The sequence below is a fragment of the Chiloscyllium plagiosum genome, chromosome 11 (genome assembly GCF_004010195.1).
Source record: "Chiloscyllium plagiosum isolate BGI_BamShark_2017 chromosome 11, ASM401019v2, whole genome shotgun sequence".
Classification (NCBI taxonomy): Eukaryota; Metazoa; Chordata; class Chondrichthyes; order Orectolobiformes; family Hemiscylliidae; genus Chiloscyllium; species Chiloscyllium plagiosum.
The window spans coordinates 68,919,386-68,944,375 of record NC_057720.1 but is presented as its reverse complement, the minus strand read 5'-3'; the positions used below and the strand labels follow the sequence as shown (position 1 = coordinate 68,944,375).

At 39.2% G+C, this 24,990-nt stretch overlaps 1 protein-coding gene across 5 annotated transcripts in view; it reads left to right on the top strand.

Annotated features, from left to right (window-relative positions):
* Positions 1-21,318, top strand: part of LOC122554541 (WD repeat-containing protein 47-like) — a 59,646-nt gene extending 38,328 nt beyond the window's left edge. For all 5 annotated transcript variants that reach the window (XM_043699735.1, XM_043699734.1, XM_043699733.1 and 2 more), the window contains exons 11-15: positions 801-970; positions 13,562-13,732; positions 15,852-15,983; positions 19,323-19,541; positions 20,253-21,318. In XM_043699735.1, coding sequence (XP_043555670.1) covers positions 801-970; positions 13,562-13,732; positions 15,852-15,983; positions 19,323-19,541; positions 20,253-20,398 — 838 coding nt within the window. In that variant the 3' untranslated portion in view covers positions 20,399-21,318. The remainder of the gene's footprint in view (positions 1-800; positions 971-13,561; positions 13,733-15,851; positions 15,984-19,322; positions 19,542-20,252) is intronic.
* The last annotated feature ends 3,672 nt before the right edge of the window (positions 21,319-24,990 follow it).

Below are 24,990 nucleotides of genomic sequence, written 5' to 3'. Positions count from 1 at the left end.
GGAACTTAATTGATGCTGCAGGGAATGAGTTTACATAGGGACTTACATTCATGAGACCAACTTACACTTTTTTTTAGTTCACACTGAATTTTGAACGAATCATAACATATAACCCATGCACAATGAAGTTCCTTTGTACCTTGTCTTTTGCAGACTTAGTAACCTCATATTTTGGAGCTAAATTTGGATGGTAACATTAATATGGACGTCCTCAAGACTTGTCTGCTTCATGAGGCTTCTTCAATGGTGAAGCATGCCTGAGTCTCAAAAAGGCTTTGAGTATGTTCAAAGTGGATTAAGACTTGAGCCCAGGTTCCTCAGCAGTACTTTGAAAGAGGTGTCAATAAAGACAACCTACTACGAATGGGCACCTAAATCCTACCTCAGGATTTTGATTAGTTTAGGGAATCCAGCAATTTCAGAGATATTTGCAACTTTCGTTCAGGCCAGTCTTTGTTTGAAAAAATTTAAATGAGGAACACATTATTTAAAGTACAAATACTTTAAATACTAAAGACCATTATTATATAGAAAAGTCATTTAGATGAATGATTTTTCTTAATCTTAAATGTAAATCTTATTTTTTGTCAAAGAGCTTGCTCATTAGCTGACTTCATTTCAGAATGACACAATGTCTACCATCGATCTATTGGAAATATGAAATACTTAGTACATTTTTAAAAACTTTTTTAAGACCTGTTAATATTTACTAATTATTGAATATCTGATTTTCCTTTCTATTTCTTCCTTCCTTCATTTAATCCCCATTTTCCCTATCACTTGCCATGATCTATCTCTAGTGCATACAGTTTGCCTAAGCAACCTGTAGTAAAGTTTAAAAGGAACAAACACCACAAGGGATCAATCTATTGTGTGGCTTGGAGTCATTGCGGACAATTATTGGCTACTGGATCAAATGATAAATATGTGAAAGTGCTGCCATTTAGTGCAGAAACCTGCAATGCTACAGGTACGTTTGTGTGTAGTATTAAGTAACTGAAATGTTAGGTTGAAAGTGCTCTTGTTCTTCATTAAAACATTTTGCCATCTAGGATTGTCCAATTTGATACTGAAAAGCTTGTTGAAAGCTAAGAGCTAGATAAGCCATGAATATGTGGCTGTGGCATTCCTGTGCAATGGGATAGAAAATTGTCTCTGAATTTTCTGCCTGGTAGCACGCACTTCAGGATGCTGTCCAAGAGAACGCCTGGCAGAACTGGTCCTCGCCCTTAACTTTTCCTTCCAATCCTCCCACTTCCTCCAAAGCAAAGGCATAGCCATAGACACTCGCATGGGCCCATCTATGCCTTCATCTTTGTCGGCTACGTGGAACAGTCCATCTTCCGCAGTTACACCGGCACCACCCCCAACTTGTTCCTCCACTACATCGATGACTGTATTGGTGCTACCTCGTGCTCCCATGAGGAGATTGAATACTTCGTCAACTTCACCCACATCCTTCACCCCGACCTCAAATTCACCTGGACTATCTCGGACACCTCCCCGCCCCCGGATCTCTCTCTCTCAGTCGACCAACTAACCACGGACATCTACAAGCCCACTAATTCCCACAGCTACCTAGACTACACCTCATTCCACCCTGCTTCCTTTAAAAACGCCATCCCTTATTCCCAATTCCTCTGCCTCATCTGTTCCTAGGATGACCAATTCCTCCTCCCAAGATCGCAATTCCCTTCCCATGTGGTCGACGATGCCCTCCAGCACATCTACTCCACTTCCCACACCCACCACCCTTGAACCCCACTCCTCCCAATGCAACAAGGGCAGAAACCACCCTGCCCCATCCTCACCTTTCACCTCACCAAACTCCGCAGACATTGCATCATCCTCCGCCACTTCCACCACCTACAAACAGATCCCACCACCAGAGATATATTTTGCTCCCCATCCCTATCAGCGTTCCAAGAGACCATTCCCTCCACGACTTCAGTAAGGCATTCAACAAGGTTTGCCATGGGAGACTTTAGCAAAGTTAAATCTGATGGAATACAGGGAGAACGAGCCATTTGGATACAGAACTGGCTCAAAAGTAGAAGACAGAGGGTGGTGGTGGAGGATTGTTTTTCAGACAAGGATCGGTGCTGGGTTCACTACTTTTTGTCATTTATATAAATGATTTGGACATGAACATAGGACATTCAGTTAGTAAGTTTGCAGATGACACCAAAATTGGAGGTGCAGTGGACAGCGAAGAAGGTTACCTCCGATTACAACAGGGTCTTAATCAGATGGGCCAACGGGCTGAGGAGTGGCAGATGGAGTTTAGATAAATACAAGGTGCTGCGTTTTGGGAAAGCAAATCTTAGCAGGACTTACACACTTATTGGTAATGTCCTAGGGAGTGTTGCTGAACAGAGACCTTGAACTGCAGGTTCATAGCTCCTTGAAAGTAGAGTTGCAGGTAGATAGGATAGTGCAGGCGGTGTTTGGTATGCTTTCCTTTATTGGTTCGAGCACTGAATATAGGAGTTGGGAGGTCATGCTGCGGCTGTACGAGACATTGGTTAGGCCACTTTTTGAACTTTTTGAGACCAGAACAGCATGCAGTTCTGGTCTCCTTGCTGTCGGAAAGATGTTGTGAAACTTGAAAGTGTTCAGAAAAGATTTACAAGGATGTTGCCAGGGTTGGAGGATTTGAACTATAGGGAGAAATTGAATAGGCTGGGGCTGTTTTCCTTGGAGCGTCAGAGGCTGAGGGGTGACATTATAGAGGTTTATAAAATCATGAGGGGCATGGATAGGATAAATAGACAAAATCTATTCCCTGGGGTGGGGCAGTCCACAACTAGAGGGCATAGGTTTAGGGTGAGCGGAAAGATATAAAAGAGACCTAAAGGGCAACTTTTGGTATGTGTATGGAATAAGCTGCCAGAGGAAGTGGTGGAGGCTGGTACAATTGCAAGGGCATAGGTTTAGGGTGAGCGGAAAGATATAAAAGAGACCTAAAGGGCAACTGCCAGAGGAAGTGGTGGAGGCTGGTACAATTGCAAAATTTAAAGAGCATCTGGATGGGTACATGAATAGGAAGAGATTAGAGGGATATGGGTCAAGAGCTGGCAAATGGAACTAGATGAGATTAATATCTGGTTGGCATGGATGAGTTGGACTGAAGGGTCTGTTTCCGTGCTCCACATCTATGACTCTATTGCTCCCTCGTCAGGTCTACCCGCTGTGCCTCCCCCCTGCCCTAGCCACCAGCCCACACCCTACTCCGGCACCTTCCCCTGCCACGCAGGAAGTGCAAAACCTGCGCCCACACCACTCTCCTCACCTCTGTCCAAGGCTCCAAAGGAACCTTCCACATCTGACAGAAATTTACCTGTACCTGCACCAATGTCATCTACTGTATCCATTGCATCCAATGTGGTCTCCTTTACATCAGGGAGACAGGACGTCTCTGGGACACCCTCATCAACCAACCCCTGACTTGCTGTGCTTTTCCAGCACCACACTCTCAACTCTATCTCCAGCATCTGCAGTCCTCACTTTCTCCTAAAAGAATGTTGAGACAAATTGTGGAACAGATTTACTGTAGCCTATTGTCCGGATAACCTAGACAGGCTAGCAATGGAAAAAGGCATTGTGGAGATAAATTACAAAAACAATCATGTTGAGTTGGCAAGGCCTGATTTGCAAACTTGAAAATATAGTGCAAATAGGAATTCTATACAGAGACAAAATGACATGCTCCTGTTTTTTAGCCCCAAAGAGCTGGCAAGTGTTCAGGCTTTAATTAGGTGAGCAGTTGGCGACTTTTCAACATTTTATCCCTCTAAATGCGAGCAATAGTTAAACAAATATGAGTGGAAATACAAGAGATGTATTAAATTTGAAGTGTAACTCTTTAAACTGTTTGGTATAACCAGATGGAACAGTTGTGATAAATTGAAATCAATTGAACATGAAAGTGGCAAGGCAGTTGAAATTTTGTAGCTCTAGCATGTGGGAACAGATGGACCACAGTGCATTGCAACCACATCTGCAGTGTGTTGGTAGTTTTATGGACTTTGACTCAGGATTGGAGAACTGGAGTCTGAGCCTCAAAAGATATGAATTAGGGATAATCTGGGAAAATTGGGAGATTATTACAAATTTCTTTTGAGTATTCCCAGAGGCGGCTTCAGTTGAGACTATCAGTGGATCAGAAGTTTAGTTAGATACTACTGAGAATTGTAGAAAAAGTTCAAATAGTAGCTATGGAGCAAGGGGGGGGGGAACTGGGGTCAGATAAATGGAAGGTAAATACAAGTGCACAGTAGGAGGAGATTGCAAGGCAAAGAAAAACCAAAGAAGACCTTGTGATTATGCCAGCTAAATGATTTCCTTCAAGTCCAAATCAAGCATATAACTGAGTAGCTTTTACTGTTATCTCCCATGTAAAATATCTTGGGTTCTTTAGCTGCTCGAATGAATTGCAGTTTACATAACCTTTTAGTGGAATTTGATTCTGATTTGTAGACTTACTGTTGATCAAATGTGTAATCACTAATATTTTAAAAGGATTTGATATGGTAGCGAATTTTTTTTCTCGCAGATGAGAGAAAAAAAATTTTTAAATTTGAGTTGGGCTTTCTGGAGTGAGGTCAAGGAGGATTTTTCACAAAAAGGTTAGTGGAAATCTGGAATTCGCTTCACTAAAAAGGTTTGTGGATACTGGGGGACAATAGAGCCTTCAAAACTGAGATATGTCATCCCTTTCATATTAGGAAGGGAATTGTAGGTAATGAGTTAAAAGCAGTTAAAGAAAGTTATACAAATCAACTAAAACCTAATAGAATGAAGGGACAAGTCTTATAACTTTAAAGTACAGCATTTGCTAAATTACTGTTCCCTTTTTGCTTCAGAGGTTTTCTGTGGATGTCAACAACTCAGATCCCAAAACATTATTTGCACGTGACCTATTTTTTTCAGCACTCAAAAAGAAACTTCAACTCAGTAAGAAAAAGTAGTTAGAAAGGATAAGGCAAGGCATTATTGTAGGTAGCAATGTGCATGATGATAACTAGTGTGTGCCTTGGATGGACAGAGCATACAAATGTAAACACATGGGTTAATCAAGTCGAGTAAGGTAAAATGGTAAAAAAGATAAAATTAAAAGCCCTTTTATCTAAAGATATGCAGCATTCATAACAAGATGGATGAATTGATAGCACAAAAAGAAACAAGTAGACATGATTCAATAACCATTACAAAGACTTAGAGTCGTAGAGTCATTCAGCATCGAAACGGACCCTTCGGTCCAAGTGACCATGCTGGTCCTTTTCAAAGGACAAGGAGAAAGGGAACAGTGTTGTGGCTCAGTTGATACAGGATAAGATCAGTATGGTAGTGGGAAATGTTGGTTTGAAGCAACAACTGTAGAATCAGTTTCATTGGAGATTAGAAATAGCAAAGAAATCAGTCACTGGTGGGAGTGATTCATAGACAGCCAGACGGTAAGTTCAGCGTAGGACAGACTATAAATCAAGTAATAATGGGGGTTTGTAAGAATGGTTTGTAAAAGACTTTGTCTAATTTGTTACATTAATCAAGTCTGGAGAAGGTGCAGCTACATGTCTGCGAAATGCAGTGAGGGAGCAGACACAGGGCAGGGAGATGTGGTGAGGGAGCATCTGCAGGGCAGGGAAATTCAGGGAGAGATGACAGAAGCAGCTACAGGGTAGGGAGAGATGGGAGAGCAGCGAGGAGAGGTAGAAAGGAAGCAGCTACAAGGTGATGAAGGGGTTCAATGGGTTGCTGAGTGCTGTCAATAATTCAACAAGATTCAAAATCTCTGAAAAGCAACGCTCACTTAGCAGACCTTGAGGGGTTTATGGGTAATACGATGTCTACAGACACGATGTAAGAAGCAATGATGGCATGAGGTGTGATGATGTGATGCTGGTAGAATATTTAATGGACAGCGTTGTTGCTATATTTGTCTCTGACCTCTTCAAGAACATAGGCGGTGAGTTTTGCCTGTCAGCTGACATGAAAATGTTTTCGTAATCTGTGGTACTGTGCTAATTAATATTTTAGGAAAGACAGAAAATTGAAAGGTTATCCCAGATTATCACATATTTTCTCATCCACATGGACAATTCAAGGCAACCTTGCACAATTGGAACAGAGGAAGTGCTCAATGCTCTCCTGGTCTCCAAGTAGTTGATCAGACTACTTTGTTCTAAGCTAGCTATCGTAACCTAGTGTCCATGTATGGAACTTTACTGGGGCTAGATCGAGAGTCAGAATAAAGGGAATGATCAGTTCTCGTGTTCTGATCGCCAAGTATCCGATCAACCTGCTTTGTCCTGAGCTAGCTCGCTATCGTTTCAGGACACAACTCCTCATCAGTGTTTGCTATTCACATAAAAACTGAAAGAACTGCGGATGTTGTAAATCAGAAACAAAAACAGAATTGACTGGAAAAGTTCAGCAGGTCTGGCAGCATCTGTGAAGAGAAATCAGAATTAATATTTCAGGTCCTGTGTCCCTTCCTCAGATTCTTTTGTTTCTTGCTATTCACATGATCAATTCTGGATAGGCCAAGCCTGCTTTCTGAAGGCTCAGTGATTGACCAGTTGTTTTTTGGGGGCCTCAATCAAGTTTTTGATCATTTTACATAGCCCGTTCTCTGTTCTCCAGTTCGCATACAAATAATGAAATAGTACTTTCATCTCAAATGACTTTTCAGTTTCCAAGCAGCTAGCCCATTTGGTGTGTTAGTTATAAACTTAGTCATATCAGTTTAATATTTGATCTTAAACTAGAGAACCATATTTTAAGTTTTGTTCATTCAGTTCTTTCATTGTGGTGTAACTGTATTATTAATCAAATTACAAGCTTGAAATTAAGATAGCCAACTTGCAGGAATTAAAGATCACTTAAACATTGATTTTTGCAACCAAACCTCATGCCAGTTATGTTAATAGGATCAATTGAACTCTACATTACAGATTCAGCATGTTCCATCCCTCCCATCCCCCAGAGACTTGTATGTCATACCATTTGCAAGGGTAATGGGAAAAGAGGGAGGTGGCTTGAGGGTCTGAACAACCAACTGGTCTTTCTATTCCTAAATTTCTGAAGGTTTATTTTTCCAACATTTCCTCAATGGCCTGATGAGAAAGAAAAAATGAATATGTTGCACAAAAGGTTGGACAATTAAGGCCTAACATAATTTGAAAAATACTATATTCCATTATCAAAGAAATAGTAACAGGACACTTAGAAAAGCACAATGCAATCAGAAAGAGTTAACATTGTTTTGTGAAAGGGTAAACTTATTTGACAAATTTATTCAAGTTCTTTGAGGATGTAACAAGCAGCATGGATAAAGGGATTCCAGAAGATGACATTCTGTATTTGGATTTCCAAATAGTATGAGATAAGGTGTGACATAAAAGTTTACTTGTGATCTGGTTGCTGGTATCTACAATCAGTGTCTCTCCTGGAGTAAGGGGCCTGTACAGCAGATGGACAGGGGAACTACTGTTAAGTTTGAAGCTTGGGGCCGATGCAAGAGCGTGCGAGGCCGAGGTGGTGCGGGCCAGTGCAAGGGCACACAAGGCCATGATGGTGCGGGTCGGTTTAAGGGTGCGTGAGGTGGTGTTGGGGTTGGAGGAAGGGAAGGGGTGTTGTAGGACAGTGAAAGGCTGCCTGTTTGGGGCGGGGGGGGAGGTGGAGAGAGGGGGGGTGGAATGGCCCCCTGCATGCCACAAGGGAGAGGGTTTGGCATATTTGTAAGGAGATGTCAGTTATCTGCCAGAATAAAAGGGTGGTTATGGGAAGGGATTTTAAGTTTCCAAACATAGTTCTGGGACTACAATAGTGTTAAGGGTTTAGATGGGGTGGAATTTATTAAAGAACATTTTCTGATTCGATAAGTGGTTGTACCTACTGGAGAAGGTGCAAAACTTGACCTACTCTTGGGAAATAAGGCAGGACAGGTGACTGAGGTGTCAGTGGGGGTGCATTTTGGGGCCAGTGACCATAATTCTATTCATTTTAAAATAGTGATGGAAAATGATAGACCAGATTCAAAAGATGAAGTTCTAAATTGGAGGAAGGTTAATTTTGAAGGTATTGGGCAAGAACTTTCAAAAGCTGATTGGGGGCAAATGTTTGCAAGTAAAGGGACTGCTGGAATATGGGAGGCCTTCAGAAATGAGATAACGAGAATCCAGACAAAGTATATTCCTGTTAGGGTGAAAGGAAAGGCTGGTAGATATAGGGAATGCTGGATGACTAAAGAAATTGAGAGTTTGGTTAAGAAAAAGAAAGAAGCATATGTCAGGTATAGAAGAGATAGATGGAATGAATCCTTAGAGTATAAAGGCAGGAGGAGTACACTTAAGAGGGAAATCAGGAGGGCAAAAATGGAGCATGAGGTAGCTTTGGCAAATAGAGTAAGGAGAATCCAAAGGGTTTTTACAAATACATTAAGGGCAAAAGGGTAACTAGAGAGAGAATGGGGCCGCTCAAAGATCAGCAACTTAGAGGTTTATAAAATCGTGAGGGGCATGGATAGGATAAATAGACAAAGTCTCTTTCCTGGAGTGGGGAGAGTCCAGAACTAGAGGACATAGATTTAGGGTGAGAGGGGAAAGATATAAAAGGAACCTAAGGGGCAACTTTTTCACGCAGAGGGTGATACATGTATAGAATGAGCTGCCAGAGGAAGTGGTGGAGGCTAGTACAATTGCAACATTTAAAAGGCATCTGGATTGGTACATGAATAGGAAGGTTTGGAGGGATATGGGCCGGGTGCTGGCAGGAGGGACTAGATTGGGTTGGGATATCTGGTCAGCATGGACGACTTGGATCGAAGAGTCTGTTTCCATGCTGTACATCTCTATGACTCTAACACTCGCCATTCTAGCTTTGTCTTTTGACCTCCTGGTTTTTACCACAATTGGTCACTTACTGAGATGCAATTGACTTCAGCTGCACCAATTCAGCAAACAGACCCAGTCAAAGGAACTCCCAAAATAAGTTATGTTAAAGGACACTTTGGGCTCACCACCTGCCTCCTGCTGTTTGATTTGGTGTTCTGCCAGAGATTCCAGACTGGACAGTCTCCAATCACTGTTGCTGCCACAGAGAAGGAATAGTCCCTGACTCCAAACATTTGTTCTACAAACCAATCTAAAGGGGTCACAACCTGTGGTTTGCGAAACCCTAATGTAGTGCCTTACGTCACATAAAGGATGTTCCAAAGCACAGTCGGCTCTTGAAGTTTTATTTTAATGTGGTAATACAGAAAGCACAACAATTAATTTGATTAAGCAAAGTCCTTCTTGCAGTGATGAGATAGTAATCGAACCATTATATTTTGTGAATCTGGTTAAGGGATAAGTATTAGCAAAGATACTAGAAACAATTTCCCTACTTTTCTTCCAATGTGTAATGGTATCATTTACATCTATATGATCAGGTAAACATAACCTTGATTTAACATTCTATTAAAGACATGAAGAAAAAGCAAAGAGATAATTGATGAGCTGGATATATAGGAGGATTCTCTACAGATCCAAACAGACCAATGGAAATTGCTGGAGACAATAGAAAATTTGTACATGTGATAGGGAGAAATACATGGCATTAAGACTTAATAGTAGACAGGGAATTTATTTTAAGGAAATATTGTAAGAAAATGTATGAGGGGTAAACAGAAGAGAAAAAATTGGTGACAGAGATACTGGACTGGTGTTGTTGACCTATGTGGAATGTGTAAGGGCAAAAGGACTGACAAAAGGTGAAGATCCATGCTTGTTAACTTTCTAGAAATAAGGTGACACCAACAAATGAATAAACCAAATGTTCACACCTTCAGCAGTATAGACGTCCTGAGTATGACCTGAAGTATCAATCTAAATTATGTGCTCAGTCTGAGGCAAGTGTAAAAAGGCTGACATCTTATGACTGTGGTCTCCAATATCTCGGTCATGATTGACATCTGTGCACATCTGACCATTGGCTTCACCACCCATCTGCATTCCTTCGCCATGTGTATCTCTTGCAGTTGACCTCATTGCCTGTCCCATTCCTTCACCCTCACACTAATGTTGCTGCATGACTTGCACTTCCAGAGGTGTGTGGCTATAGAAAAGTGCGTGTTTATAACAGGCTTTGCTGGCTTGTCGAATCATGTTTCAATTTGGTGAAGGTGGTCTATAATTGCAGGGTAAAGTAAATTTTGAGGCAACATGAACAAATAAGAAATATATTATGAATTGATTTTTGAGGCCAGTGTAGATTCATAGAATTGTGCAGTATGGACACAGATCCTTGGGTCCAACTCATCCATGCTGACCAGATGTCCTAAATTAATCTAGTCCCACTTGCTACCATTTGGCCCATATCACTCTGAACCCCTTTTTATTTATCTACCCATCCAGATTCCTTTTAAATGTATCAGCTTCCACCACTTCCTCTGGCAGTTCATTCCATACACACATCACCCTCTGCATGAAAAGGTTGCCCCTTAGGTCCCTTTTAAATCTTCCCCCTCTCACCCTAAACCTACGCCCTCTAGTTTTGGACTCCCCCAACCCAGGGAAAAGACCTTGTCTATTTACCTTATATATGCTGCTCATGATTTTATAAACCTCTGTCAGGTCATTACCTCTGCATCCAACGCTCCAGGGAAAATAGCCCCAGTCTATTCAACCTCTCCCTATAGCTCAAGCCCTTCAACCCTGGCAACATCCTTGTAAATCTTTTGTGAATCCTTTCGAGTTTCCTATAGCAGGGAGACCAGATCTGAATGCAGTATTCCAAAAGTAGCTGAATCAATTTCCTGCAGAGCCACAACATGACCTCCCAACTCCTATTCTCAATACATTGACCAATAAAGACAAGCATAGCAAATACCCCCTTCACTCCTGTCTACCTGGAACTCCACTTTCAAAGAACTATGAACCTGCATTACAGTCGTTCTACTATAACACATGTTTAGTCAACGCGAATGGCTATAATGTGATTGAATGGTGAGCGTTGTTTGGATAATGCAAACTTTCTACTGAATGGGCATTGCGATTTTTCTGTTAGGGATCTTTTATAGCATGATTTTCTATAGAGGTTTTCCATAGTGCAATATTCTATAGCTCAAGGTTGCAGAGGAACATCACTGACATATTATAGTGGAGTGAGCTGAATGAGGTCTCTGTTCAGCAACACTACCCAGGACCCTTAATAGTAAGTGTATAAGTCCTGTCTTGATTTGCCTTTCAAAATGCAGCACTTTTCAATGATTTAACTTAAACTTTGTCTGCCACTCCTCAGCCCATCAACCCATCTGATCAAGGTCCCATTTTACTCTGAGATAACTTTCTTCATTGTCCATTACCTCCAATTTTGGTGTCATCTGCAAACTTAATAATCACACCTCCTATGTTCATATCCAATTCATTTACATAAATGACGAAAACCACCGATCCTTGTGGCACACCGTTGGTCACAGGCCTCCAGTCTCAAAAGCAACCTTCCAACCCCACCCTCTGTCTTCTACCTTGGAGCCAGTTCTGTATCCAAATGGCTAGTTCTCTCTGTATTCCGTGTGAGTCTACCATGTGGAAGCTTGGTGGAACACCTTTACTGAAGTCCATATGGAACTTGTCCATTGCTCTGCCCTCATGAATCCTCTTTGTTATTTCTTCAAAAAACTCAATCAAGTTAGTGAGACACAATTTTCCATGCAGAGAGTCTTGTTGACTCTCCATTATTGGTCCTTGCCTTTCTAAATACATGTAAATCTAGTATATTACTGTATTAGAAATATAGGAGGCAATTCAGTCTGTCATGTCCATGAGAACTATCTGCAAGAAGAGTTCAGCTGGTTTCGCTCCTCTGCCCATTCTCTGTAGACCTGTAGTTTTTTTTTCTTCCACTGCTTATCTGATAGGTTTGTGCAGGACTAAATGACAGGTTGAGATCCTGAACTACAAGATGAAGCAATAATGATGAGTGATGAATTTAGGGTATCTAAAAATAAACCAATAATATGCAACTTTCATGTGCAACAGGAAATTGAATTGCTGTTATAAAAGCTAAGAGCAATTGCTGTTATGTATCACCAGCATATAAGGATAAGTAAAAACGGGAATTTGGAACAACACCACACTGTGATACACAGTAACTTCAAGGATTGTTTTGCCTTGAACAGCATACTTCAGAGGAAAGCTGTTTGGAAAGCTCAGCAGTAATTTTTATTTAAACCAGCAGCATCAGGGAAGGCTTACACTGAAGCATCATTTTGTGTTTGCCATTTTCTGCCAAGATATGAGATAATTCACAGATGGCAAAGTAATTATAGAAACAAAGCTAGCAGCCACTGACTCTTTTATTCAGTAACTTTAAGAACAATGAAGAAACAATAACGGCAATCCAGAGCATGTCATCACTCAATACATTCACAGAAGCAGGATGAGTGTAATCTTTGTCTGAAGACATGTTTCTGCAACAGTCAGACCTGAAGAATTGAATGCTTCTCATTTCAGTCTGATAAATCCATCGCCGCCTTCTAAATGTTTTTGTATGTATGGTTTTTAAGGGCATACCAAATAAAGAGGATCTTCTCACTCTTAAGTGCCCCTTAAAGAGAACAAATAGTGAGAATATATACAAAATTCAAAAGCATGTGCATGAGAAAAACGTTCCAGTCAAGAAACTGGATTCCATTAAAGGTGATGGTACTGCAGCCATGCTTTGTTGTAGGCTTTGTTGTATTTTTCAGAAATGATCCTGATTTCCCCTCTATTCTCAATTAACTGTGTATAATCCACCAGTAAGCTGTAGCCAGTAATGTTATGCACTTTTGTCATGTGATGTAAGCTGTCACTAAGAAAGTAAACTCAATTCAAGCAAAAGCCCTTTACTGCTTAAACTTTAACTCGACAAATTCTATTGCCTACGGTAAACTTAACCACCTGCATCAGCATGGAGGATGAGTTGGGGGAATTCCTTGCAAAGAATTTTAGATCTGATACCTGAAATAGTCACTTTTCTTAAATCAAGGGATGAAGTGTGCAATGAGCTGTCAGACTTCGGATTCTTTACAGACGTAATGTCAAAACTGAATGAGCTGAACTATAAACTGCAGGGAATGTTTAGAGACTCAACGCATGATCAGCGCTGTGAATACGTTTAAATTGAAACTGGGGTCTGTGGTTCTAACTTTTAAAAATCTCTGCAATGTTTGCAGAGTCTAGAGAAAATAGTAGCAAAATATCAAAGCCAAAGAGAAATAGCTTCACCCAGAAAAGTTACATGCATACCTGAGAAAGTTAGAGGAATTCAGCAGGAGATTTCAGGAATTAGCAGTGACAAAACATTGTCATATTTGTCAGAAGTCCATTCCTTCAAAGTAATTGGTGGGTTGATAACAAAATTCCATTAGTATTTTCACTGCATTTGCTAAAAGGATTACATGTTTTATGCATGTTTGAAAATTGTATTGAATTACATTTGTGTGTTGTAAAATATTCTAATGATGAATGAGATTTACTTGTGTCTGTTGCTACAGAAGAATAACCTAAATAAGTAAGGTGTTCTTTCACAGGTCCTGATTTGGAGTTCAGCATGCATGATGGTACTATCCGGGATCTTGCTTTCATGGAGGGCCCCGAAAGTGGAGGAGCAATCTTAATCAGTGCTGGAGCTGGAGATTGTAATATTTATACAACAGACTGTCAACGAGGCCAGGGATTACATGCACTCAGTGGACATACTGGTATGAAATAGATTCAAAAACCTTAAATTGATGTTGCTTTTGTACCTAGAAACAATTGGTAGATGAAAATGCTTTTTTCAATTGAAAAGTGACTTTTTTGTAACTCTCTTAAACGTGAATCAACTATGTATTGTGCTTGTTATTGTACAGAATTCACTGTAATTAGTAGATGAGGAATCTTGTTTGCATTTTTTTCCTTTAATTTAATGCTAGAAAATGTATTTTAATATGTAATGTGGTTGGAGCTAGTTATCAGTCATCACCTGCATTTCAGACTCCTTAAAATAGGTTTTGAAAGGTAAGGTTGCAATAATTGCTCTGGTTTTCCTCTCTTGTAAAATAGATACTTATTCCCTTTTTTAAATAATTTTTTTTGTATTATAGAAAATAATGCCATATACCAGGATGAATAGATGGCCTGAATTTGTTGCCTCAGCTGATTTTTGCACTCGTGTTTTTAATGTTTCATCACTGCTTTTTCTTCTTAAATGCAATAGACCAAAAGATTCTCCTTCTTCATGATTTAATTTCCAAGAACAAATAAATAACGTAATAGTTTATTATTAGTTAGAGATTTTTTTTCAATGCACTGTAAAATCTAACGCTATACTTGCCAAACATTATTGAAATTCAGCGCAAAGAAATGAATTTGAAGATAAATAAAAAAGTCTGTCGTTTAGGCTTCTTTATGCATTGTAGTGCAGAATTGAGTCAATGTGAAAATGCTAACAATTCTTATCAGAGTTTGTCTTTTTGGCAGTTTTACTTTGATCACATGTATTCAGGAAAAATAATCTGGATTAAAAGAAAATTCTCACGGAGAATAGTTGTAAGCCCCTGAATAGGAAATTTTTAGAAGCAAGCAAAACAGATCCTAAGAACTTCCTCTTAAATCCAGGAAAGAGGAGATTAACAGAAGTAAATGTTGGTCTTTAGAGAGAGAAACAGGACAAATTATAGTCTGGGGAATAAGAAAATGACAGACTTTAAACAGATATTCTGTATTTGCTATGATACAAAAGACACTAAGAGCATAATCAAAAACAGTGGAAGCCAAAAGGCTTCCTTTTGTGAGGAGCACGAAGTTATTAATTTTAGAAAAAGTAGAAGAAATTAATGGGACTACAACCTGATACTCTGTTATTGGGAAATATATTATTAAGCTAGAGAGGATTCAGAAGAGATTTACCAGCATGTTGCTGCATATGGAAGGTTTGAATTAAAAAGGCTGGGACTGTATGGCAGTATGACTGAGATGGAGGCTTGGCCATTGGGCAGAAAACCGAGCAAAAAAAAAGCCAATATTTTCAAATGTCAGGCTGCTTTGGCCTCAGCTATTTACAATCTTAAATAATAACTTCAATGAGGACAGTAATGCATCAAAGTTTGCTGATAATACAATGATGAAAGAGACATTAGGCTTTTCGGAAGACTCCTAAAAATAGGTAAGCTGTGATAGGAATAAATTTGTTTTTGGACGACAGGGTGAGCAGGTGTGAGGTGCTTATTTTGGTAGGAGAAATGAAAAGTCAGATTACCTTATAAATGATAAGGAACTTTTAAAAACATTGTCATTCAGAAAAATTAGACAATCTTTGTACAAGAAATATAAAAATAACATGCAGGTTCAGCAAGATTTTTCAGATTTGTGAGGAGTTCCTGGCATATGATGGATTTTTTTTAATTCTCTCTTGTGGCATATGGGCATTGCTGGTTGATAAGCATTTATTGCCCATCCCTAGTTGCCCATGAGAAGGGGATGAGTTGCCTTCTTGAACCACTGCAGTCCACATTCTTTAGATTGACCAACAATCCCCTTAATTAATTTGGTTAAGTTAAAAGCAGATGCAATGGGAGGGAAGGGTGAACATTTGGAAATACCATTCATTGGGGAAAAGAAAAATTGCTTTCTTCGGTTTGCAAGAACTACTTTGTCAGCATCTTTTTTAGCTCTGGTTAGCCAAATGTGAAAAGGGATGAATCAAACATAATTCTCCAATTCTTGATGTCTGATGCTGAAGTTTGTTCTATTTTTGTAATCAATTAAATGTATATTCTTTTATAAATGGTCACTATAGCTTGGATTACTTTAGACACCAATGTTGTTTTGTTATTATAGGTCATATTCTAGCACTCTATACTTGGGGAGGATGGATGATTGCATCTGGCTCACAAGACAAGACTGTAAGGTTCTGGGATCTGAGAGTTCCAAGCTGTGTTCGTGTTGTTGGAACAGCATTTCATGGATCGGGTAAGTCAAGGTCTTGGTGACTGATATTCGTTTGAGAAAAAAATTGAGTAAAAGCCACTATGGCTGAATCTGGTATAGTCAATAGGTAAAATAAGCTTTACTAGAAGTGTCCAACAAAAATGACTAACTAAACATAAGGACAGTTCTTGCTACCTGTCAATTTTAAGAGAAGGGCCTTACATACACTGGTGCAATACAGGTAAATGTCTTTTGCATTATTTTTCCTGAAGAAATATCCATCATCATTCAGCAATAAAGAAGTAGAAGACTTGAAAATCAAAAAAATATTCTCACATTCTATTGTCTTGTGACATACAAATTTTAACTATATAACTATTGCACTGATCTAATACAAATATTGAGATCACTGTCCAATGATGTCCACAATTCGCTGTTTAGAAATGCAGTTGGCCACATTCAGATTCACAATTAGCCACATTTAGCTGGTGGCTAATATATTGGAAAACAATCTGGAGTTTCTGCTGGAGTGCAATGGGAAATTATAATTGAATTAAGCTGAACTTGTCAGTTTTGCTGATGTAAGGTTACTCCAGTTTCCACACAACGTATGCATAAGTTTGAACACCCATTAAACAGTGAAATTAAGCATTTGATTGTAATTCATTATTGATTGAAAGATAGTTCAAGATTAGCTTGTTCAACTTTAAACTAGAAACTGGAATTAATCTAGAGCATTCATGATTTTGAACTCCTCTATGAAATCACAATTTTCTGTGAGGGGAATGATCCCAGCTTCTCTAATCTATCCAAGTACCATCCCTGGAACCATTCTCAGAAATCTTTTTCTGCATCATCTCCTAATGTCTTCACGCTCACTATACCTGGAATTGGATGTAATACTCCATTTGAATCTGAAGTGGTGTTTTATAAAGGTTCATTATAATTTCTTCAGATTATAGTCCAACAGGTTTATTTGGAAGCACTAGCTTTCGGAGCGCCGCTCCTTCATCAGGTTGTTGTGGAGTATAAGATCATGTTCACAGAATTTGTAGCCAAGGGAGTCCAGTGTCATGGAGATGTAATACATTAAGCAATTTTAGATTGTTTAATCTTTTAGAATTGGATAAGCTGGTTTCTGTTCTTATGTAGATCCCAGAACATTTTAAAATTATATTCAGTCCAGCTTTTCTAACAGTAGGTGTGAAGTCTGTCTGTGTCCCAATGTTTAGTCAAACTGACAAGCCCTCTGCATAGTTTTACAGAGTTTTACATGGACTCATGTAGTTTTTGAGCAAAGTAAAATGCACGGATAATCTCACGACGCTACACTTATCGAGCTTCCACCTGAAACGTATTAAAATAGCCATCCCCAATGTACAAGCCCTCTGCATACACAAGATTTGCTTGGATGAGGAGGAACATGACAGACACTTGAAAGTGCTCAAGGATGCCCTCATAAGAACAGGGTACGATGCGCAATTCATCAACCGCCAGTTTTGACTTGCCACTGCGAGTAACCATAATGACCTCCTCAGAAGACCGGGTAACCTTCATTGTCCAGTACTTCCCGGGAGCCGAATGACTATGCAATGTTCTTTGCAGCTTTCAACACATTATTGACGAGAATGAGCACCTTGCCAAGACCTTGCCCACGCCTCCATTTCTCGAACCACAACAACCACACCTTAAACAGATCATTGTGCACAACAAACTTCCCAGCCTTCAGGACAACAATAGCATACAACCCTGTCATGGCAGCCGTTGCAAGAGATGTCAAAGTATCGACACGGATAACACCATTACACATGGGGGCACCTCCCACCATGTACGCAGCAGGTACTCGTGACTTGGCCAATGTGGTCTATCTCATACGCTGCAGGCAAGGATGCCCTGAGGCATGGTACATTGGCGAGGCCAGGCAGACACTACAACAATGAATGAATGGACACTGCGTAACAATCCAGGCAGCATCCGAGGACAGGCAAAATCGACGTTTCGGGCAAAAGCCCTTCATCAGGAATAGGCTTTTGCCCGAAACGTCGATTTTGCCTGTCCTCGGATGCTGCCTGAATTGCTGTGCTCTTCCAGCACCACTGATCCAGAATCTGGTTTCCAGCATCTGCAGTCATTGTTTTTACCTCTTTTACTGCATAACAATCACCAGGCAGGACTTCAGTGGTCAGGACATTCAGCCTCGGACCTTCAGGTGACCATACTCCAAGGCTGACTTTAGGACAAGCAACAATGCAGAGTGGCTAAACAGATGCTAATAGTAAAGTTTGGCACCCGTGGGAAGGGCATCAACTGGAACCCTGGGTTTATGTCACACCACATCTCTCTCACTCTCTTTCTCTCTCACTCTCTTTCTCTCTCACTCTCTTCTCTTTCTCTCTCTCTCATATGCGCACATACACACCCCCTACCCTCTCTCAGATACATACCCCATCACACTTAACCAAGCTTACACACAGTCAATCACGTGCACTGACGCGCACACACACTGTTGCTCCTACATGCACGCACATTTAAGCTTATGGGGTGAATTTGTTTTTGCAGAATTGTGTTTTATTTCACTTAAAAACTGCATGTAGAGGGCCTGTCAGTCTGACTAAACATTGGGATACAGACAGACTTCACACCTATTGTTAGAAAAGCTGAACTAGAGAATGTAATTTAAAAGTAGTTCTGGGATTTACATAACATTAAATCAGCATATCCAATTTTAAAAGATGAAAGATTTAACCTAAAATTGTTTAATGTATCACATCTCTGTGACACTGGACTCCTTTGGCTATAAGGTAAAAACTGACTGCAGATGCTGGAAACCAGATTCTGGATTAGTGGTGCTGGAAAGGCACAGCAGTTCAGGCAGCATCCGAGGAGCAGTAAAATTGACGTTTCGGGCAAAAGCACTTCATCAGGAACACAGGCTTTTGCCTGAAACATCGATTTTACTGCACCTCGGATGCTGCCTGAACTGCTGTTCTTTTCCAGCACCATTAATCCAGAATCCTTTGGCTATAAATTCTGTGATCGACCACTTGATGAAGGAGTGGCACTCTGAAAGCTAGTGCTTTCAAATAAACCTGTTGGACTATAATCTGGTGTTGTGATTTTTAACTGTCCATTCTAGTCCAACACTGGCACCTCATAAGGTACTTTGCACTTGTACTTGATGCCTCTGTGCACAAAGCCCAGGAAAGCATATGATATGCCTCCAGGTCCATTACTGCATTTTTAATTGCAACCTTTGGTTTATATTGTCCCCTCTACCAAGATATATTACTTTGTAGTTTGATCACAGAATTGAGCCAATTATGCTCTTAGCGAAGTTAGTATGTACCACTTTTGGATCATTGTATAACTTTCATTACACAGGCAGTGCTGTTGCTTCTGTGGCTGTAGACCCAAGTGGAAGACTCCTAGCCACGGGTCAGGAGGATTCTAGCTGCATGCTCTATGATATTAGAGGAGGCAGAGTGGTGCAAATTTACCAACCACATGGTAGTGATGTACGTTCGGTGCGGTTCTCTCCAGGAGCTTACTACCTTCTTACAGGATCTTATGACACTACTGTCAAAGTAACTGACTTACGAGGTAAATCTATTATGAGCTGTCAGTTGAAAATATTTTGTAATCGTTTGTTGCTTTTCACTTTAAGTTGATTGACGCATTCATGAAGTTTTCATTTTTTTTCACTTTTATTTTTTTTCTCCTGCAACCAAAGATAGAGTTCTATTTCTTGTTATGTGGTTGGTGGCAGTAAATATAATTAGTATCATTTTTGGTATGTGAGCCAGTAAGTGTTAACAAGCCTATTGACATTTGGGGCCATCATAGATACTTTGAGCCTTTGTGCTTGCTCAGTTTCCATATATTTGCGAAGTTCATATGGAAATGACTAATGAGGATGAGAAATTGCTACACATTGTCTGAAATAGCCACAACTTGTTTGGCAATAGCTATTTGGTGAATAGTCTAGGAAGTGACAATAGTACATTCTGGGATCATCTGGTTCATTTTGCCCACCTGGAGAGTCTGTTTTCATATGTTTTCAGGTCTAAATTATTTATATTTATTTTCACGTACTTCCTATATTGATTATTTATTATGGTTGAAGAACTATGAAACTTGGAGTATGGATACAAGTAACATCTATTTCAGGTTAAATAAACTAAAAACTTAAGGAAAATGTTTGGTCATCAGCATGCATTTTACATGTTAACATTTGCAAATTTATCTTAATTTGATGCAATTAAATGTTTACCACACTTGCAGACTTTTGTAACTTTTAACTTTCCTCCATAGGAGATCTAATAAAACCACTTCCGACAACAGTGGTGTCTAAGCATAAGGACAAAGTTATACAGTGTAGATGGCACACTGAGGATCTATCTTTCTTATCTTCATCTGCTGACAGGACAGTAACACTCTGGACTTACAATAGCAGTTGATTAATTGATATCGATGCAGATAAAGCACAATTGTAATTGTAATCCAAGAGCTGAAATTTGTTGGCATTGCTGTATGTAACTGACCAGTAGAACTTATGAGACAGCAAAGTCAATATGTGCTGCTGTTCAAGCTAGTTGGAACTGCTGTCTGTGTTTGTATTATTATGCTGTGCTTGGGTCTTCCACAATGATCATGCTGTCACTGAGCTCTGCCGCGAAATGTAACACAATGACTGAATCAAGTGAGGCAAACATTCACTTAGTATTTATGACATTCCTTATTCATTGTGCCAGTATCTAATGTAGAAAACTGGCTGAGTATTATAGAACAAATTATTGGTTATGTATGTTGATTTTACAATATGCCAAAAGGTGAATATTCATTTAATCAACCTAAACATGAATTTGTTCCGATGTAAGAAGTATTAAAGCAAGACATTTGATAGCACAAGTGGTGAAGGACACTTGGTTGCAGAACATTTCAGAAATAGCTGCTTTGCTTTTATACTTCCTGTAGCATGGTTTTCAACTGTATGTGTGCATGGGTAATATTAGTACAGTATTTACAAACAGGTCCGTGAAAGCCAATAAATGCTTGTGTCCTTGCACTTACAAAGTTTGAAATAACTTGTGAAATGTTATTTTTTTCTGTTTGTATATGTAATGCTTTATTTTCTATTGTACAGTTTAGTTTAATATAAATACTAAAATATTGTGTTCATTAATATTTAACTTGCGTATTTGTGTTTTCATTACAAGGAACCACAGGAGGTATCCTATGCACTTCATTTAGTAGTTTGTTTTCTAACCCTTGTAATGATTGAAAATGTAATGAAAATTACAAAGTGTGGTTGTGCAGTGTTTTCTCTATAAAAACATTTATTTAATGAAGAACGTAAAATAAATTTGTTTCATACCAAGATTGGCTCCTTCAGTTTGTTTCAATTATTTGATCAATTATGATATTATGCAGAAATAATAATGCATTTTCTTCCTGAAACTCTGCTTTCTTATCTTTATTGTTTATTCTTGACATTTTTGCAAGATACTTCATACTCATATGTCACATGTACTCCTAACTCCCATTTTTTTTAACCAATCTCTACTTCTCACAGACTCACTGTGTGCCCTTGCACAAATTTGTTTGCTGAGTTCTGTTTATTGTTTCAGAACAGAAAAGTGAAAGCTCTGATTGTGCAGCAAAATAATTCTTAGAACTTAATCACAAGATTCTCTTTTCTAAAATTGTGAATTGTGGCCAATGCATAGATATTTTCTAGTCAATCAGAAATGACCATATAGACTGGATCACTTGAAGACAAAGAAAATGTCCTGCAAAGGATAGGCTTATGAAACAAATGTGCAAATCCATGCGGTACACATTTCCACCTTCTCAGTTTATCATTTCAGGTTGGATTACGTTAAGATGGGCCATTAGCAATCCTCCCCTATGGAACTCCAAATTGAGCAATCTCTATCCACTCCAAGACTTCCATCTCACCCAATAAAATCTTTTATTTCTTTGACATGTAAATGCAATTACCCTTTTGTTTTGCATCCTGCTATTCTTGTTCAGGCATACCAGTTTAACAAACAAATTAAATTCGAAATGTTATCTGTTATGAAACCTTCTGTAACTTGCCCCATTATATTTTTACAATCAATTCCATTCCTTTATTTCTTTCCAAATATTGCACATTTTTAACTCCTGTGTGGAAATAGACATTCCAGTGATTTTTGAACTTGGATTTAGTTATTTAAAAGTGAAATTTGGATACTAAGTTTGTTAATCATAGAGTGACCAATGAACAATTTAAACAATTCACATAAGGATTAAGCAATCAATAATTGCATACAAACTTAAAAATCAAGGATTTCAGAATGCTTGTGTGGGAGATTAGAAATTTTGTTTTTGCAGGTGGGGGGGGTGGGGTGTTAATTCTTATAGCATACTTAAGGGTAAGACTTTAATGAATATAGAGGGTCTTTTAAAGAAAATAGTTTTAAGGTGGGAAATAACTTTAAAGGGTTGTAGCTGACCACAAAAAGAAGCAGCAAGGGCATTTCACAATAAAGCTTATAATATGATAAGAGAAACTGGATAAAAGAACAAGCTGTAACAAACAAGGAACAAAGAATGCAGACAAGGACAGCAGGATGGCCAGATAAGAAAATAACTAACAAGTGAGGTAATCGGCTTATGATAGGATGGGAAAAGGGAGGCGTGATTCCACAACTTGTAAATTAAATGTTTTCGCGCACATTTCTGCTTGATTGCAGAGGCGTCTGGTTCTTGCAAGACTGTAATAAAGTGTTCTTGTTTCCAAGGCTTTGTCTCAGGCTGATTGATTTGTGAGTGAGTTCTGTTTCTCACATTTGCAGAGCAATCAGCTTTCTCAGCTTGAAGTTTTTTTTACTGCTGAGCATCCTTCACTCAACAAAGTTTCTTTTGATTGCATCAAGTAATATGTCACAATAATTTCATTTTTGATTTTTTTTCCCAGTGGAGTACTGATTAAATTTCAGAAGTCCTAATTTGGCTCTTTGCCCACAATATTTAGCAACCATCCTTAGTGCATTAAGGATAAGCAGTTGGCTGACAGTTAAAGACATGTGAAACCTGCTATAGCCAATTGATTTTGTTAAATTAACTTTTTGTACAGGTATTTCTGGTAGAATGCGATGGTTGCATTCCTGCGCTATAGAAAATTGCTCCATGGAAGATTGCCATATCTGTGCAGTAGAAAATTCACGCTATACCAAACAATGTCCATTATTCATCAATCACATTATAGCCAATTCTCATTGACCAAACACACATTATCCCAGAAATACCTGTATCTAAACAGTCGCTTGGTGATATAGAACTTGAATATTATCCTTTCTGAAGAAATCATATTAGAATGAAAATGTTAACTATGTTTCTCTCTCCACAAATGCTGTTAGACCTGCTGAGTTTCTCCAGCACTGTTTGTATTTGCAGTAGTTTGATTTTATTTGGACATTGTATAAAAGAAAGACATGTCAATATTTTTTGTCTTTCACTCATCTAGATAATACAAGAAGGCCAAATATCTAATAATTATAATTTTATATGACAGGTGAAAAAGCTGATTTACTGGGAAGTCGATTGATTAATGAGGCAGTGTTTTCAATATCTAGTGTCCATTTGAAATTAGGTTGTATGGCCAGTTGTTGTTGTCTTCTACCTATTTCAAAGCAACTGACTTGGCAAAACAGTATTGAAAACTGAAGGTTAGTACAAAGCTTATTGACATTTCTGCACACTGCATGTTTAAATCTAAAAGGCAATATCCAAAGGGGAATAGTTATAAGCTACTTGTTCATTTCATTTTACTGTGCATGCTGTCCCTTCCCTTCATAGAATCGTAGAACCCCTACCATGTGGAAACAGGCCATTTGGCCCAACAAGTCCACACTAACCCTATTACGCTGCATTTCCCCGAACTAATACGCCTCACCTATACATCCCTGAACACTATGGGCAATTTAGCATGGTCAATTCATCTAACCTGCACATTTTTGGACTGTGGGAGGAAACTAGAGTACCCAGTGGAAACCCAGACGGACATGGGGTGAATATGCAAACTCCACATGGTCTCCTGAGGCTAGAATTGAAACCAGGTCCCTGGCACTGTGAGGCAGCAGTGCTCATCATCGTGCTGCCCTTCTGCAGCATTCCTGGAGACAATATGATCAGATACTTCTGTGAAGTACGGTACAGGTTCCTGTCTTTGTTGTCATTGTATTATTTGTCAGTTTGTTTTTCTCTTCTGAGACCGAGTAAAACAGCAGACTTGGATTAATTCTAACACATCATAAGTAAGTTTGTTATTTTGTATGCTAAAAACAAAATGTTAATGCTTCTTTCAAAAAAGATCTACAGCTACCATTTAAAGTGTCCACAGAATGTAGATGGTGGTATGGTGGTGGTGGTGATTGCTTAAAAAGCATCACCATTTCGGTAGATATCTCATTCGTCTACACCGTTTTTAAACTGAAGAATATGCAGAATGGCATTGGAAGTACGCTACCATCACTTCGCACTCTCACTGGAAAAGTGGAAGAATTTCAAGTGAGCCTGGGAAAGCTATATTTCCTGTGATGAAGCTTAAGCAGGAATTATAAGTGGTGACATTTCCCTGGGGAAGAAGTATGCAAACCTAACTCCACGTGGACAGATGGGATCATGGCTGGGGACAAGAACATGATAGAATAGGTGCTGAGAAAGATCTCTCTGCATTGCTGATTGTGCAATAAGGGACACAACTTCAAGAGAACAATGCAAGAAACTGGTGAAACATAATGGTGAGCACTGCAAAAACATGCCAGATGTGAACTTGATGCTATTACTCGGGGAGATGTTTTGAGATTGATTTGTGTTTTAAGATTGCAGACTTTAGATCAAGACTGAGATTGTTTCAAAAAGCTAATCTAAAATTGTTGGAATCGGGTGAAGTTTGTTGCACAACTGGAAGTGTGGTCTGCAACTTAATTATTGGTGAGTTGAGGGTACAGAACGTGACTGAGGTATGTAAAGTCATTGAAAACCAAAACATGGTGCAGGCAAG